This window comes from Malus sylvestris, chromosome 1, assembly GCF_916048215.2.
Source record: "Malus sylvestris chromosome 1, drMalSylv7.2, whole genome shotgun sequence".
NCBI lineage: Eukaryota > Viridiplantae > Streptophyta > Magnoliopsida > Rosales > Rosaceae > Malus > Malus sylvestris.
In genome coordinates, this window is record NC_062260.1 from 19,751,847 (window position 1) to 19,768,269 (window position 16,423).

Genomic DNA, 16,423 nt, shown 5'->3' on the forward strand with positions numbered 1-16,423 from the left:
GCCAAGCAACTGCCAATCTGGGTGTTGCCAAATCTTTTTTAAGCTGTGAAAATTTGTTGCGTTCTTCTTGTTATTTACTTAGTATAGACTGGTTTGGTATTGCTGTGATTTGAAAAAAAAACTGCTTCTGCTGTGCTGTGAGAATAAACTCATTTTTGCTGCTTCACGTTTTCAGCTTTTTTTCACTCAAACTGTGAAAATAAGCTGTTTTTAAGTGTTTACCAAACATCTTTTTTAGCTCAACTTTTTTTATACGTACTTTTTATAAAAGCATCTCAGTACCAAACCAGTACTAAGTCTTCTGAAGCTTTTTAAAGATATTATTTGGGCCTGAAATCCTGAATTTGGGTCAAGTTAGTTGATAGCCTAGAAAAGGGCCGCAAGTCTCGGCCCAACGGTAAAATGCTTGGCCCGTAGTGAAGTGTTGGTGGCTCGATTGAGTTCCAGATGATGTGAGATTGTTTGAGGGATCAAGATTGAGTTTGGGCATGCCCGAGTCCTAGGCGAAGTATGATTGTCTAAGGATCAAGATGGGTTTCTGATAATATTTGAATTAATCACCCAAGGATTAGGATTGGTCTTTGGATAAGGCATGAATTCATCACATGATGCGACCAAATTCAGAATCTTAGTTCTAAGTCGAAGAAACGGAGCCCTGCCATTGACAGAGTTTCGGTGGAAGGATCGGTGAGGATAATTCCAAGTATATCCAGATAATGCGAGGAAATGTAGTATTATCAGAACTCTACTACTTGAGCATAAAAAAAATTTGTCCCTATAAATAAAAGAAGATTTGCAACGTATCCTCTTCAACTGAACACGCAAATCAATGCTCTATACAAAACTTCTCACACTTTATATGAAAACTAAATGCTTCACTAACCGTCAGCACAATTTCTTATTGGATAAGATTTGTATAATTTTCCTTAGGAGTTTTGACCGATTGGATACACGGGGATTCTCCCAAAAATGTGATTGACTATTTAATGCGAGGAAATGTGGTATTATCAGAACTCTACTACTTGAGCATAAAAAAAAATTGTCCCTATAAATAAAAGAAGATTTGCAACGTATCCTCTTCAACTGAACACGCAAATCGATGCTCTATGCAAAACCTCTCACACTTTATATGAAAACTAAATGCTTCACTAACCGTCAGCACAATTTCTTATTGGATAAGATTTGTAAAATTTTCCTTAGGAGTTTTGACCGATTGGATACACGGGGATTCTCCCAAAAAATGTGATTGACTATATATCAAGTCTTATCCGACGAAGAATCTTTCGTCGAAAGAGATCCCTTCATTAACATTCTCGTCAAAGTGAAGTGTTTTATGATAGTATAATCTCAAGTCAATTTAGAGTTCGACAAACATAAGACCAGACTATTTTTACGATAAAGACACTTATCTTCTTTGAGTATCTTTGTCCTTATAGTTGATACCGATTAAGCGGACCTATGTTTTCACCAATATAGTCAATCTTGCCGAACATGGTGCACGAGATCTAGAACTTCACATTGATTTGCATAACTGATAGGGATTTTTACTACTCATGTGAACGGGCTTAAATCTCCTATTTTACTTGCAAGAATCACAAGGTTATTGTAATATAAACGGATTTCGCAAGGTCATCTCCACAGGGATTATTAAATAATTCGAACTAATCAGATTTCATTTAATTATTGTAAAGTAGAAATTGAAGTGATTGATTTTATAACCTAATTAAAATAAAAACGAATTTAATGAATTAAAATAAACAATTTGCAATATTAGGACTAGAGAGAAGAAAACAGTTATGAGAAAATCAAATTAAGAAAGCACTAGGATTCCACCATCACCTAGCAATCCTATGAATTTTTACCCATTACTTATGATCCATACATGCTACTTTGAAGGTTAGATTTTCCTAATTCATATTCTACTTGGAACCTCCAACATATAACGTATATCTAACATGCAACCTGTCCGGACGTTCGGATCAAATCTGAACATGAAAGACTCATTATGCTTTATGAAAATCCTTTGAAAAACCATGCAATCCTTAAGACGTGATATTCATCCTAAGTGAAATTACAATTATTAATCACAAGAAGCCAGCGTCAATTTCAGGGAACCTTCCGACCAAAATTGCATCAAATTACTTTTCTAAAAATCCTAATGGTGATCAGGCATTAAAACAATTAGATAGTTTTTATCCCGGTGATTAACAATTCAAAGTACGCATGCAATCAATCATAAGCAATTAAATAAAAATCACATATTCATACTAAGGCTTAAGGCTTCGCCCTAGCAAAAGAAATTAGTTCCGCATATTCATAATTGAAATCATAGAAAATATATTCAAGAAAAGGATTGAAAGCACCTTCAAGTAAAAAGTCTTCAAAACCCTAACAATTCTCTGTCTCCAAAATTGCATAAAAGAAAGCGTCCTTAAAACTGTAGACGGCCAAGCAATATATTTGCTAAGCCACCACACAAACCCTAGCAAAATAAAATTAATAAAAAACCTAAATAAAAATAGTAAAATTCGTCTAAAATCTGAACAGCCACTTTTTGGCCCATAAGCTGCTCCAAAACTGGCCCAATATAGCTGGATTTAATGTTTGGAATATTCTGAACACTTTTCCAGAAGGCCACGAACCCATCCGAGGTCATTTTGGGCTCCAAAAACGCAATTAAAGCCCAAAAACGTCATTTTCCAGCACTGCACACTACTTCTTTATTTCATCGCCAGAAAATAACCGCTTGGTGAAAAAATCCCAAATTTTGATACAATCAAGCTAAGTGACTCACGAACGTCCTCCAACTAGAATTACTCCAAAATTCGTCCATTTGATCCTGTTTTGCTCCAGAGGAAGTCGAAAGTCCTATATTGAAAATACAATTCAAAGTATCAAAATTCTTCCAATATATTAACGAAAATATACTAAGATTAGGGTAAAATATATAATATAAAATATACTCATCAATAACCTTGTCTTTATGTTATAGAACCCAAGGCTGAGAGTGCTCCTTCATCAGCCAATGTTGTTTGATCTAGAAGTTAACAACGTTTTCCACCACATTCAAGCCATTGAAGGATGTAGTTAGCGCCTAGTTACTTCAACATGCGTGCCATATAGGTTTTGCTACTTCTAGGACAACATTTTGTAGACAAAATTTGTAGACATAATTTACAAATTAACTAAATGATTTGTCATCAATAAGAATGCTCACATTTATCAACTTTAAGTAATAACTCAACCATCAACTACCTGTTAAATTATAAGCAGTGAGCTGATTAGTATTAGTGAATAAGTCATGTACTTAATTGTGTATTCACTTGTGTTTAAGATTACCAAGTGTAAAGCTCTAATATGTAAGGACATGAGTGCTATGAGTAATGATCCTAGCTATTAGCTAGATGAGTGGTTGAGATCAGCTTCTAGAGAGAGAGTGATCCAGCGAAGAATTTCTAACGGTATTATTCTCCTTTACACGACTTGTGTGTGGGAGTGAGAGAATAGCAATCTATGAGAAGAATATTTCCTTTGTGATTTGCAGAGAGAAACCCGCAACCATTTTCTCTCTCGAGTGCACTCATCTCTCTTCTATTCTTCTTCTGCCGAACTACAAATTAACTGAGCTATATTCCAATTAATTATACTCACGCTATTATGTCATTTAGTTTCTAAAATTTTATTTACAAATTTAGTCTTTCTAGCATTACCTAACTACTAAGGACAAAAATCTCGCATAGTAAAAACTATGGACTCTGAATGTATATGAATATCTTACCTGGAAATATCCAGACACAACTTTGGAGAAAAGATTATCTACAAGAACAGTCCGCAACAACAAACAATCTGAGTCCATTCTCAAATATCCAGGAAAAAGATAAACAGACAAAATCGCCGGTTGACTGCTGAGAAAAGGCGGGAAAACGCTGAGAAAACGCAACAGTTCCTCGTATGAAAAATCAATGGGTTTCGCATGAAAGTATATAGTTCCGCCCTGGTCCATTTGTCTGAAACATGAAATTGTGGCCCGTTGGAGGTTGTAATTGAACGAGTTTAGTCGAATTAAAAGTCCATTTTTTCGTTTTTATGATTTTAATTATTTATTGTCCTGGTTTCATGTACACAACACAAGAAATGCGAATGTGCTTTTGATGGTGAAAAAGGTACTGTCCTATAATCCTTGTAGATAATATGGCAGAAAACTAGAATCTCTTTGTGATGAAGTCCGTTAGTCACTGTAAGAGTATGAATGAATGGGGTTGCCGTTACTCGAGAGAGGGTGCTGAAGCATATCTTTCTAGAAATTTGTCTGAAATTTTGGTAATATTAATTGGTGGGATTACAGCACTTCGGTTCAATATCTAAAATATTATATTTTGGAGAGATTTCATTGAAAATTTTGATAAAGTTTGGGTGAAATTTCAGTGCAATGTCGATCTTAAGGTGTCTTACACACTCCTACACGACAACGATCTTCTTCATCAAACTGGGATATGATGGAATGCGACACCAATTTAAGGCTGTCTATAAGAAGAACAAATCCATTGACAAAAAGGAAGAGGAAAACAGAAAGGTAGAGCTCATATTCTATACCTATCCCACTCAACACGTAAACACGTAATTAAGATAGGAAAGAGTTGAAAAAGTTGAGAAAATGGTTGGGTCACTGTAGCATAAGAAGAAAATGAATAAATATATTTTGGGTTGACACTTTGAGAATGAGATATGAATGGCTAGTAGTAATGACTGCTTCTGGTTCAGTGTTCCTTGAAAACTATATATATATATATATATGTATGTATGTATGTATATATATATATATATATGTATGTATATATATATATGTATGTATATATATATGTATGTATGTATGTATGTATATGTGTATATATGTTGTTGATTGTTGGGGGTTTGAATACATACAGTGTTCCTTGAATACTATATGTGTGTGCGCGCGGGCGTGAGCATGTATGCATGCAGAAAAATCGATTTAGTATGATCTGGAAAATGGAAAATCATAGTTCTCTGGTATAAAAAATTCAAAGCCTCCATCACACTTTGTCGCTTTGTATATCTGCCTTGTCGTTTCAACCTTAGATCTCAGCAGGCAGCAGCACAAACACTGAAAAGAAAAAAAAATCTCAAATCATGCATTCAATCTAGGGTTTGCATTTTGCAACCATATTCCAGCACACAGCCATATCCCACCAAGAAAAATCAATGTGTTTTTCTCCCCATTCCGCACCAGCACAGTTATATTTCTTCCCCATACCTTCCTTTTGGATTCCCATAACGCAACCCATGCATGCATTAAGACAAGGGCTGGGCCAATTATAACAACACGTTTTTCTTTATCCAATTTTTCTGAATTTAGGTTACAACTTCTTTCAACATTTGTCAACTTTGTAAAGAGCAATATCGCTAAATTCCGAAAGTCAGACAAAAAAATTTGTACAATATTTTGTTTATCATATATGCATATGACGGTGCTGCATGTACACAAGCAAGTAGTTTTGCGACGAAGTAATTTCAACATACAAAGATTTTATGAGACTTGAGAATAAGATAATACATTCAAGTTAGGTTAAAGTTGACTATCATGATTCATGGATGAGGTTGGAAAAATTATAAAGGGAAAAAAAAACAAGGACAGCTTGGTATAATTTCTGAACTGGCTAGTACATGTGCTTTCCGTTGGGTCTAATTCCTTTCATTACCGCAAAGTCAAATGGTGCATAGGCTTTGTTTTTTATAGATACTGAAAATGAGGACGGGAGTGGTTTGAATTTGATTATTAAGATGTCTCATTTTAGGAACTAAAATTCACTTGTCAGACTAATATGAATTTGGTATTCAACATGCATCAATTGCAGGAAAGAAAATACGATGATGATGCTTGATTATGACGGTTCTCACAATGACGAATTTAGTCGACTGAAACCAAATACAAAGTGGTCTCATATTTTTATCAAAAGTGTCTTATAAATGATTTGATCAAACATCTCTACCTAAATAATAAACAATAAAAAGAAATCTTCAAAATCTCAAGAAATATAAGTGAATCGTTAATCATTTGGGGAAAAAGATGAAAATTGAGGTCAAGACAGTCTTAGGATAGACTCATATAAGTATATAATTTAGAAGATCACACAAGTATGATTGAAGGCCATACAAAATACGTTGGCGACGAGAGGTCAATTTTTCAAGTAATTGGATAAACCTAAAACACTAGCAGAAAGCTAATAATTAAGAATTTACAAGGAAATTATCATGGAAACAATTACAAGATAATTGTGAAATAATCCTTTGAGGAACTGATCATCCTATAGCCGTTAGTCTTTCATAATTATGAGCTCCATGCATAAAGTTAATCTTCCGATTTTTTGTTTTGCCTCGAAAATATGTATAATATCAGAAAGAAAAGTGTGAGTGACCCTATCATATAGTTTGCTTTTGTTTAAAGAAACAACCACAATGAACAAATATAACTTGCAAAGTACCAATATTTTTGGCTGTTTGCACTTTGCACTAGTAAATTGGTGAGAGGAGGATGTATATATTACGATGTTTGACCCTCTTTTTCTGGTTTACTGCCGCTTTATGACTTGAATTAGATGGGATGCGTTAAGCAATTATATTCTTCAGACCTAAAGACCATCCTAACTAAATATGTTTAGTTGATATTCTGGAATTCTTACATCGGAGATTTGAAAAAACAAATTGTGATTTATATACAAATGATTTCATTTCGAATTATATTGAGGTCTTTCTAAATAAAACCGACATTTCTTGGGTTACATGTGGTTAAGTTGGAAACAATTTCCGTGTTGAACCATTTTGCCCGTCTCTCTAAAACTTTAACACTAATATTTCATGATAGAAAGACTGGTTTATAAGCTAGAAAATTTGACATGTAATCAGAATTATCCTTCATTAATATTTTTCCCGTCACATAAGTAACAAGATGGAAAATTACTAATGATCGTAATAATATCAGTTGTATTCAAGGTTCTGGCCTCATAAACCCATGATCTTCCCAGCCTGTGATTGTGAAGCTATTACATATATCTAGACACTCCTTTTCTTTTTCTTTTCTTGCTGCTTTTTTAAATTTTGATTGATTCAAAGAAGATTTTGTACTGGATACAGTTTTGACCTAGTAAATGGACAGGGAGGGAGGGAGGAAGAGCCAGCGAAGCACTTAGGAGGGACTTTGGAATCCATTGATTGAACACCATCCATTTGGATTTGCCTAAACAGCTCAATTTTCTTATTTTAAGCAAAACAAAAACACACATCATCCTGTTTTTCGGACAGAGATCCACTCTGGATCTCACTATCCGAAATCCAACAATTAGGCAATCCAGACCACTCAAATCAAATTCGATGGTTCCCATTAACTCATTATGCTGGCATACCTCACACAAATTAAGAGCTCCGATTTCTCTTTCACACAAACCAAGAGCCCAAATTTTATAGTCCTTAAGCTCTGGACACAAGGTCCGAAGAGGATCCAAATTCCTAGTTTTCTATGGGCGATATGCTATGCCAGTTTTTGTTTCTCTCCCAACCAATAAATAAGTAAAAATCATATTCAAAGCAGCTCTTAATTAAGAATTCTAGATACTAAATTAAGCTTAACTGTTTTTTTTTTTTACCATTAATCAAGATGATTCACTCTACAACTAATCATCTTTTTTTATGGATTAGGGTGTCACACCTACTAGGAGTTTTGAATAAAGAAAAGTGTTCAAATCTTTCAGATTTACCTTTGTGCCCTTTTGTTGGTAAAAATTATATTAATTATTTGGATATAATGCATGATAAATTCACAATCCTAGTTAATCTGCTGGATGTTGTCTAGAAAGAGAGCAACTCACGTGACATAAATACATCATCACTGCAATGTTTTGTGTCAAAATAACATCATATCAACACAAACTTCATATGAAATTGTATTATTCACACAAGGCATTACCGTGACGATATCATAAAATCTTCTCCTCAGAGTGTTTACATTGCTAAAACAGCCGAGCAAATGTTCATAAATACAAAAACTGCTCAACTGTGTGTAACATACTGAAATATCTGATGGTGACAATCATCTTCTATCAAGCTTGAAAAACCCAAAATCCACAACATTTAGAAGGTGTTTACTAATTGGGTTTTATCAAACATTTAGAAAGTACCATATTTGTCAGTTTGGAAATTACAATACACATTTCATGTCTCACAGAAAATGTGTAAATGCAACAATTTGTATGTGTGATTTGCTAATGGAAATCATAAAATTCAGAAAATTTAAATTAGAATTTTCCATGTAGCAGGGAATAATATTATTCAAATTATGTAACAGTATAGAGATAAATTTGTCTATATTTTGCTTTATCCAAAAATAAAAAATGAAATAACAAAACAAAGCAATAGGGGTAGAACAGTAATTTCGAATCGAACTCTGGATCGTATAAATACCCCAAAGTCGGTTATTCAAAAACCGGGAGAGGTGGAGAAACACAGAAAGGAACAGAAAATAACGAAGAAAAGAAGGCACGAAAGGAAAGCGCAGGGCGCTGCTCTGAGAATTCAGCACTGAAATTTCTGTATTGATTCTCTGATTCCCAGTGCTGGGATCAGAGGATCATCTTTCCTCCCCCAATCCACACATTCCCATTTTTCGTTTTGGGTTCTTGTGGTTCAGGCATTTCAAGTTCGAATAACAAGAAAGGTCTCAGACAATTTTGGTAAGCTAAAAGCCTCTTCTGAAGAGAAGTGCTTTTGGGAAATCAGAAAGCGGGGTTCTTGTTGTTTCTACTGAAATGGGTATCCCGCAGAATGATGGTAAAATGGAAGGTTGGCTTTATATAATCGGGTCCAATCGATTTGGGCTGCAATACTCGCGCAAAAGGTATTTTATTCTCAAGGATAATTGCCTCAGGAGCTTCAAAGCCAAACCTTCTTCTGACTCGGAGGTACTCTTCTTTTAATCTTCGTCTCATTGTGTTTTTTGTCCTTCTGTTTTTGCATTGCATGCATTGCATTTCTGGCTTGTTTTTTTAAAAGTTCTATGTTTTATGTGAAAACCATGTTGCAGAATCATTGTTGTCTTTGTTTGTGTTATTATGACATGTGATCATAACACACGTGCGGTGAAAATTCCTTGTGAATGATGAGGTATTGTGTCCCCGTGTTAAACCCCATGTTGCAGAATCGTTATGGAGGTGTTTGTGATCCTCATACCATTTTTTTCCCTTTGGGATTTTTGATCTATTTATTTTTGGTTTTATGCAGATACGATTTGTCCTTTGATAATTTGATTTGATGGTTTTATATAGATATCATGTATATATTATGTGTTGTGCAGTAAAAGCTTTGTCTTTATTTATTTTTAATTGGACCAATGGATTCAATGTCATCTTTGCTTTTATGTTTTTTGGTATACAATTATGCTTACTGGTTTAGTAGTTATTAGTCTTTATTCTTTAATTGCTGGATGACATCTTAACCTCCCATTCACTTGTATAATCAACTACCCCGAGACGCTTTTCAGCATTCCTTGATTTTGCAAGTTAAGCAGGGATTTTGTTGATAATGGATAGCTGCATTATCACTAGAAATGCTCACTGAAAACTTTCTTTTATCAGGAACCAGTTAGAAGTGCAGTAATAGATACCTGCATTCGGGCCACGGATAATGGAAGGGCAAGCATTCATAGAAAAGTATGGACCTAGGGAAGCCCTTTGATTTTCAGAGATTCTGGATAAATTCTTGTTGGCATGTGATCGGTACATTTTTTAGCATTAAGTATCTAATGATTTGTGCAACCTGCAGGGCTTCTTTGTTTTCACGCTCTACAATACTTCCAATAACAGCGATCAGCTCAAGGTAGGGTGTATTCCAAGTCATACATCATTACTTAGATTTCATTGTATTGATTAATAATTGAAATTTGAACTTTTGATAGTTGGGAGCAAGTAGTTCAGAAGAAGCAGCAAAATGGATTCGTTCTTTGCAGGATGCTGCATTAAAGGTTTCATGCTGCTAAATTACTACACTGGGTATAGTAGCTATATTTTTATGATACATGTATAATAAAAGTTTATATATTTTCAGGCCTGCCCAAATGCAACACAGGATTTTGTGGCTTGTTCTAAGAGCAGATGGCCATCTTTTAGGTATATGGATCAGTTGCACCTCATAAGAATTTCATCTCCTAGTTCATAATTTATTTTCTACGGCAAATTCAATGTAAATATTGTACATGCCTGTGTTATTACATCTTTCTTTGATGTTCTAATGGATTTTATATATCAGTGTTAGGAGCTATAGTTAAATCCTACATACAGGATAATGGTAGTATAGTACTGCTCTAGACTGATTGAATTACTGATAAAAGAAACAAAACAAACTTCGTAATCTTCTGATAAATTATCAGATGAAGGTAGTAGTGAGTACAATTAAAATGTTTTCCTTTAGAGTTGAATAAGTTGGATGAACTTGTTTGTTTTAGTTAGGTTGTAACTCTATCATTAATTCATTATCCAAATCTACAGTTGCACTTCTTTCATACTTTAATTGTTTTGACAGACTGGTTGGTTCCAGGAGGACAGAACGTAAAAACTCCGTTGACTGGACTTTTAGCCCATTGATGCACACAGAAGGAATGACATCTGATGTTATTGCTCCCTCACCGTGGAAAATTTTTGGTTGTCAGAATGGTAAGACTTCATGTTCCTTATCTGCATTTCAAGTGCTTAATGTGTATGCATGAAAAGTTTATCCCTTCTGCAGGACTACGGCTTTTCAAAGAAGCAAAAGATTGGGATTCCCGTGGAAGGGTGAGGTGCTCTTTTGATGTACAAGTTCTTAATATTGTTGTACTCTGTTGTCTACTTTCTTACCTCAACAACGTTTCTAATTTCAGCATTGGGATGATCATCCGGCTATAATGGCAGTAGGAGTGGTTGATGGAACTTCAGAGGCCATTTTCCGGACTCTTCTATCGCTTGGCCCCTCAAGATCAGAGTAAGATCACTGACATGTTATTTCAGCATTTTTTTTTTAAATGGAGTTTTTGATGCCATTATGTTAGTTTATATAGTTATTTAAAATAAAAATATGCTGTCATTTCAACCAAGTGTCTTGCAGATGGGATTTCTGTTACTACCAGGGTAGCGTGGTTGAGAGGCTTGATGGTCATACAGATATTATTCACCAGCAGTTATACAGTGATTGGCTACCCTGGTTATATTTCGAACCTCATGAAAGAGAATCATATAAAAAATATATATGCTGTTATTTGACACATCATAGTTTGCAGGGGGATGCAACGAAGAGATCTACTGATACGTCGCTATTGGAGAAGGGAGGATGATGGCACATATGGTACTGAAGTTCTCCAACATCTAAATCATAACATAAAGCTATGGAGGCATTTGTTAGCTGCCCCTAACTTTCTTTATCTGGTTTTGTCACAGTGATCCTCTACCATTCAGTGTCTCACAAGAAATGTCCTCCAAAAAGAGGCTATGTCCGTGCTTGCCTTAAAAGTAATGCACGCTTTGAGCTAGAGATACCAATTGACTTACATATATGGCTTGATATTTGGAAAATGCATGTGAATCTTCTATTTTCCGTCTCATGAACTATTTCCGACTACTAATACATGATTGTTCTTCCTCTCTTCCTTTCTTTCAATCATCTGCGACTCAATTGCCTTTTTTTGTTTACTTTTCATCCTAGATAACTTCTATATGAATATGATTTCTGTAAAAATGCAGGCGGAGGATTTGTTATAACTCCTGCGAACCAAGGGAAACAATCTCTTGTGAGACATATGCTTGCTATTGATTGGAAATTCTGGAAATTGTATCTGCGTCCATCATCTGCAAGATGCATCACCATCCGTATGCTTGAGAGAGTTGCTGGTACCCTTCCATTCTTTGCTTAGGATTTCAGTTTTTGTTCCCTTTCTATTTTCCGGTTCTTGTTGATGCAGACTATCATTGTTGCTGTAATTCGCAGCATTAAGAGAGCTGTTCGGAGCCAAAGCTGGAACTAGCTCCCCTGAATTCTCATCCGGAGACATGTCAAGTGAGATCAAATTTTCTCAAAGTGGACAGCAAAATATCAAGACTGAAGTTCAGCACCCTGGAGAAGTCAAAAAGATGGAGGAGGGTGTTCTCGTGGAAGATGAGGTGGAAAAGCCAGAAGGTCGCGCAAGTTTAAAGGGGCTGCACGATGCTGCAGACGAGTTCTTTGATGTTCCAGAACCAACAGAGTATGACCAGTTCGAGAACGAGTGGCCTTCAGATGTGAGCATGGAACAGAATCCCACGGTAACTTTACATCCAAGACTCTAAATATCCAAATTTTCAGAGTCAATGTTTGCTACCAGTTGCTTCTGTCAAGTTTTATATTCTGTCATGCACATTGTTGCAATACAATCTATTATTTCCTGACTATGTTTCTCAACACATCGGATCTGCAGAGTATACAACATCACAAACTGTCATCAGCTGCCGTTCTTGTGAAGAAATTGCATGAACTTAGAGGTCAGTTATTTTCATCAGTAAAAGTTGCTCCGGATGGATGGGGGGTGTCTAGTTGTTTCTTTCGGTTATATTTAGATTGATTGTGGCCTTAAATTTCTATCACTACAGTTCAAAAGAAGGGTTATATGGATTTACAAGAGGTGTGTAAGGAAGACAGTGTATGCCCCTATGGGGCAACACTTCAAAAGGACCCAAGTTGTGCTTTACCTTGCAGTTGGGGATCAGCCGATCCTTCTTCATTTTTGATACGCGGGCCAAATTATTTACGAGATCGTCAAAAGGTAACTATTTACTTTTCAGTTCAAGCTATTTCTTAGAAGAAACCAAAAGATTTGAAATACAACAATATTCCATGAAAGTTGTAGATTATGCATCGTAATCTTGACTTGGAACCGTCATAATTTAGTCGTAGCACACCAACCATATTTCATAAACTTGATTCACTCTCTTAAATGGGTTTATTAATGCTCCTCCTCTACGAGTCTTGAACAATATTAAAGAGTTGATTAAGATGGTCGTCTTGAGCCATGTTATTGAGCATCTCACCGATAATAGGTTAGAAGAAACACAGATAACCAAGAAGAAACTAATATTCTACTTGATTTCCAAAGCAGAAGTGAACTTATTCGAGAAACATGATGAGGTTCAGAGATGTGTTAGTGTTGTAGTCAAATTTTAAAATGCGAAAGGATGGTGGAAAAATGTGTAGTCACGTCTGTAAAAGGCAAGATATATGCAAAGCGCTACTTGCCAAATCAGTATGATTGTTTCCTCTCAGCTGAGAAGCTTTGGAAGAGAGTATTCATGCAAAGACTCCTTCGGGAAGCAAGAATGTCTGAGAGGTTGGTTCAGTTTATGACTAGACAGTTTACTGGGGAAGTAGAAGTAACCATTCTATAGTAAGAAGGAATGAAAGGCATCCGCATTGTTGCTAATTAATACCTTGATAAAAGTTGGATAGCATTACCTGGAAACAAGATGAGAAAAATTGGTTATGCCATTCCATCAAACGCGGCTCTAGTGATGGATAATATTGTCCAGGTAAAATATTATTGGTTGTGATTGGGGAAGACCAAAGTGACGGTACTTGTAATGCAAGGTAAGACATGTTGGGCCATGAATGAACTGAATATAGATTCTAGATGGAGTTACCAGCAAAACAGATACAGAACGGGATTTCCATAACCTACTCCAAATAGAGGGGATAAATCGATGCTACTGTAATATTACATACTGATTTTGCTTTAGCCAGAGATCTAGTTAGAACATTGCCTGAAATATTGTTTCAAAGATCTGAGAGCTAATATATCTACATAACATTTTCTGTTCTGAAAGTGAATTTGGTGTTAGCTTTCTTTAATTTATGAACTGAGTAATTTTCTTTGTACTAGATCAAGGCAAAAAGCACCTTGATGCAACTGGTTGGTGTAGATTGGCTAAGATCTGACAAGCGAGAAGATGATCTTGGCAGCCGTTATGGTAATATTGTTCAGGTTCGATCTATCAGTTTTTGTAGTACTTTTTATTATTTACACATGAACTTTTCAACAATCTGATTCCACATGTGCATATAAAAATTTAATTATCAAGCTACTGGATGGATTCTTGCAGAAATCTGCAGAACGAGGTGGATCAGAGTTTTTCTTTATTGTTAACATACAAGTAAGTTTTGATTCGAGTTTTTGTAAAGTAATATCGCTATTATCATCATCAAAACCAGATCGCTCAGTACATATTGATGAATTAGGTGCCCGGAACAACCATGTATACCTTGGCGTTTTATTACATGATAAAAACTCCTCTGGAGGAAACTCCTTTGCTACATGCCTTTGTCAATGGAGATGATTCCTATAGGAATTCAAGATTTAAGCTAATACCGTACATTTCTAAGGTCAGTACTAAATCAACTCAAGAACATGTATTCATACAACACGTATAACTTTCGCATTTAACCGTTTTCATTCCTTGATTTGTTTTTTTAGGGGTCGTGGATAGTCAAGCAGAGTGTAGGGAAGAAAGCCTGCTTGGTAGGGCAAGCGCTAGAAGTGCATTATTTCCGCGGGAAGAACTATCTTGAGGTAAGTTACCATTTTACGAAATCCTTCATCGTGTTAACTTAAGTGACAGTTGAAAATAATAATTATGTTGCGGTTTATATCTAATTCTAACCTATGAAACTTCTGATATTAGCTTGGGGTTGATGTCGGGTCATCAACGGTGGCAAGGGGGGTGGTAAATCTTGTTCTTGGTTACCTCAACAATTTGGTCATAGAAATGGCATTTCTGATACAGGTAAACTAAACAGATAATGATCTCAAATTTTCATTTTACCTGGTGAGGCAAGTTACCGTGATTCTCAAGTAAGAAAATGTTGTGCAGGCCAACACAGAAGAAGAACTGCCAGAAGTGCTTCTTGGAACATGCAGAATTAACCAACTGGATGCATCGAAATCCGTCCTGGTAAAACCATGAATTTCTTCACACAGAAAAACTTCATAAATCAAATCCTCACGAGGATGATGCCCAGAATATGAACTCCCAGCAAGTAAAAGAAAAAAAGATAGGAAAGATGTAAAGAGAGAGAGAAATGCAGCATGTTCTTGAAATCTAACTGTTTATACTCATTTGTCCATCCAGTCAATGATATAATTTTTTTGGAGGATGAGTTGTGTAGAGCTTGATCCTTTGTGGTACTGGTGTTTAAATTCCCTTGTTTGTCCTTGTGATTGAATTATCTAGGGGATCGATAACCTAAAATATAAATCAAACTGAGAAAAAAATCTCAAAGGCAACTTGTAGTTTTTTTTTTTTTTTTAATTTTAAATATAGAATGGGGTTTGTAGCGGAGTGGTTATGAACGTTTACTCCTAAACTCGGAGGTTTTGTATTTGAATCTTACCCTCCTCGATATAGCTCGAAACATGCTACTATTGCTATTGTTGCTGCTAGAGATTCACTTGTACGTAGGAGGTTTTATGTTCGACTCTCAGGGATGGAAAAATCGATACTTAGTTATGAATATCTCATTGTGTGACTTAGCTTAAATCCTCATCTCCTGATATTGCTATATAAAAATAGAAAATAAAAAATTAGTTGGTTCTTAGGTGCATTTCAAATTGCTTTAGACATGAGGATGGTTTGGGCTCAAATATGTCGAATATGGATCAGCTTGAAAATTGGGCCAAGTTTCAGTGGGCTCATACTCATACCCATTGATGCACCTTTCCTCTTGTACGATATTTTCTTATAGATGAATACCGTACTATTTCTCTAACAAAATGACGACAAAGTCGAGTTAGTATCAAACACGAATAACCTGACAGACACACAACATGTTTAGCTCGAATTCATATAAACTCATGATTACAACGTGTTAACCCAGGAGGAGGATTGTCTGCCCTCCAAGTTTCGGTGCCCTTCCATGCCCTCCTGTTTTGTGTGGTCACGGTTAAGTCACGTTAATATTTTATATTATTTTTTTATAAAGATAATAAAACAAAAATAAATAATAATATAAAATATTAACGTGGTTTAACCGTGACCACACAATCAGGAGGGCATGGGAGGGCACGGTAACTTGGAGGGCAGACAATCCTCCTCCGTTAACCCACCCACAAGGTCAGACGGAGTTACAATTTAGTATTGAACTCAATATATATATATATATATATATATATATCAGAGTAATGTTATTCATATCATATTTTTATACCATCTTAATTAGGTGACATCTGATATGGATAGCCATATCATTTGAAAAATTTGCAAAACCCAAGGAAATGAAAGAGAAAAACTCGTCGTATACCACAATCATCATTTAATTAACTAGTTTTTCTTAATTATTAGTTTATTAAATAATTAACTAGATTTAA

The 16,423-nt window shown here is 35.4% G+C and overlaps 1 protein-coding gene across 2 annotated transcripts; it reads left to right on the plus strand.

Moving 5' to 3' along the window:
- Positions 1-8,502: 8,502 nt before the first annotated feature.
- Positions 8,503-15,213, plus strand: LOC126631401 (protein ENHANCED DISEASE RESISTANCE 2-like). 2 transcript variants are annotated; one of them, XM_050301541.1, is made up of 21 exons: positions 8,503-8,969; positions 9,642-9,716; positions 9,829-9,882; positions 9,962-10,027; positions 10,111-10,172; positions 10,585-10,715; positions 10,789-10,835; positions 10,922-11,022; positions 11,146-11,241; positions 11,318-11,382; positions 11,475-11,546; positions 11,778-11,924; positions 12,022-12,335; positions 12,488-12,551; positions 12,660-12,832; positions 13,943-14,044; positions 14,163-14,213; positions 14,299-14,442; positions 14,534-14,629; positions 14,742-14,843; positions 14,931-15,213. In XM_050301541.1, exons 1-21 carry the CDS (start codon positions 8,817-8,819, stop codon positions 15,021-15,023), a joined length of 2,208 nt encoding a protein of 735 aa, XP_050157498.1. In that variant the 5' UTR covers positions 8,503-8,816; the 3' UTR covers positions 15,024-15,213. The 2 variants fall into 2 exon arrangements, with proteins under 2 accessions (XP_050157498.1, XP_050157500.1); XM_050301543.1 differs by having other exon boundaries at positions 10,600-10,715.
- The last annotated feature ends 1,210 nt before the right edge of the window (positions 15,214-16,423 follow it).

Coding starts and splice junctions, on each gene's coding strand:
- LOC126631401 (XM_050301541.1), top strand. CDS start 8,817: ATGGGTATCCCGCAGAATGATGGTAAAATGGAAGGTTGGCTTTATATA. Junction 9,717..9,828: donor GGGCAAGCATTCATAGAAAA/GTATGGACCTAG, acceptor TGCAACCTGCAG/GGCTTCTTTGTTTTCACGCT. Junction 10,716..10,788: donor AATTTTTGGTTGTCAGAATG/GTAAGACTTCAT, acceptor TCCCTTCTGCAG/GACTACGGCTTTTCAAAGAA.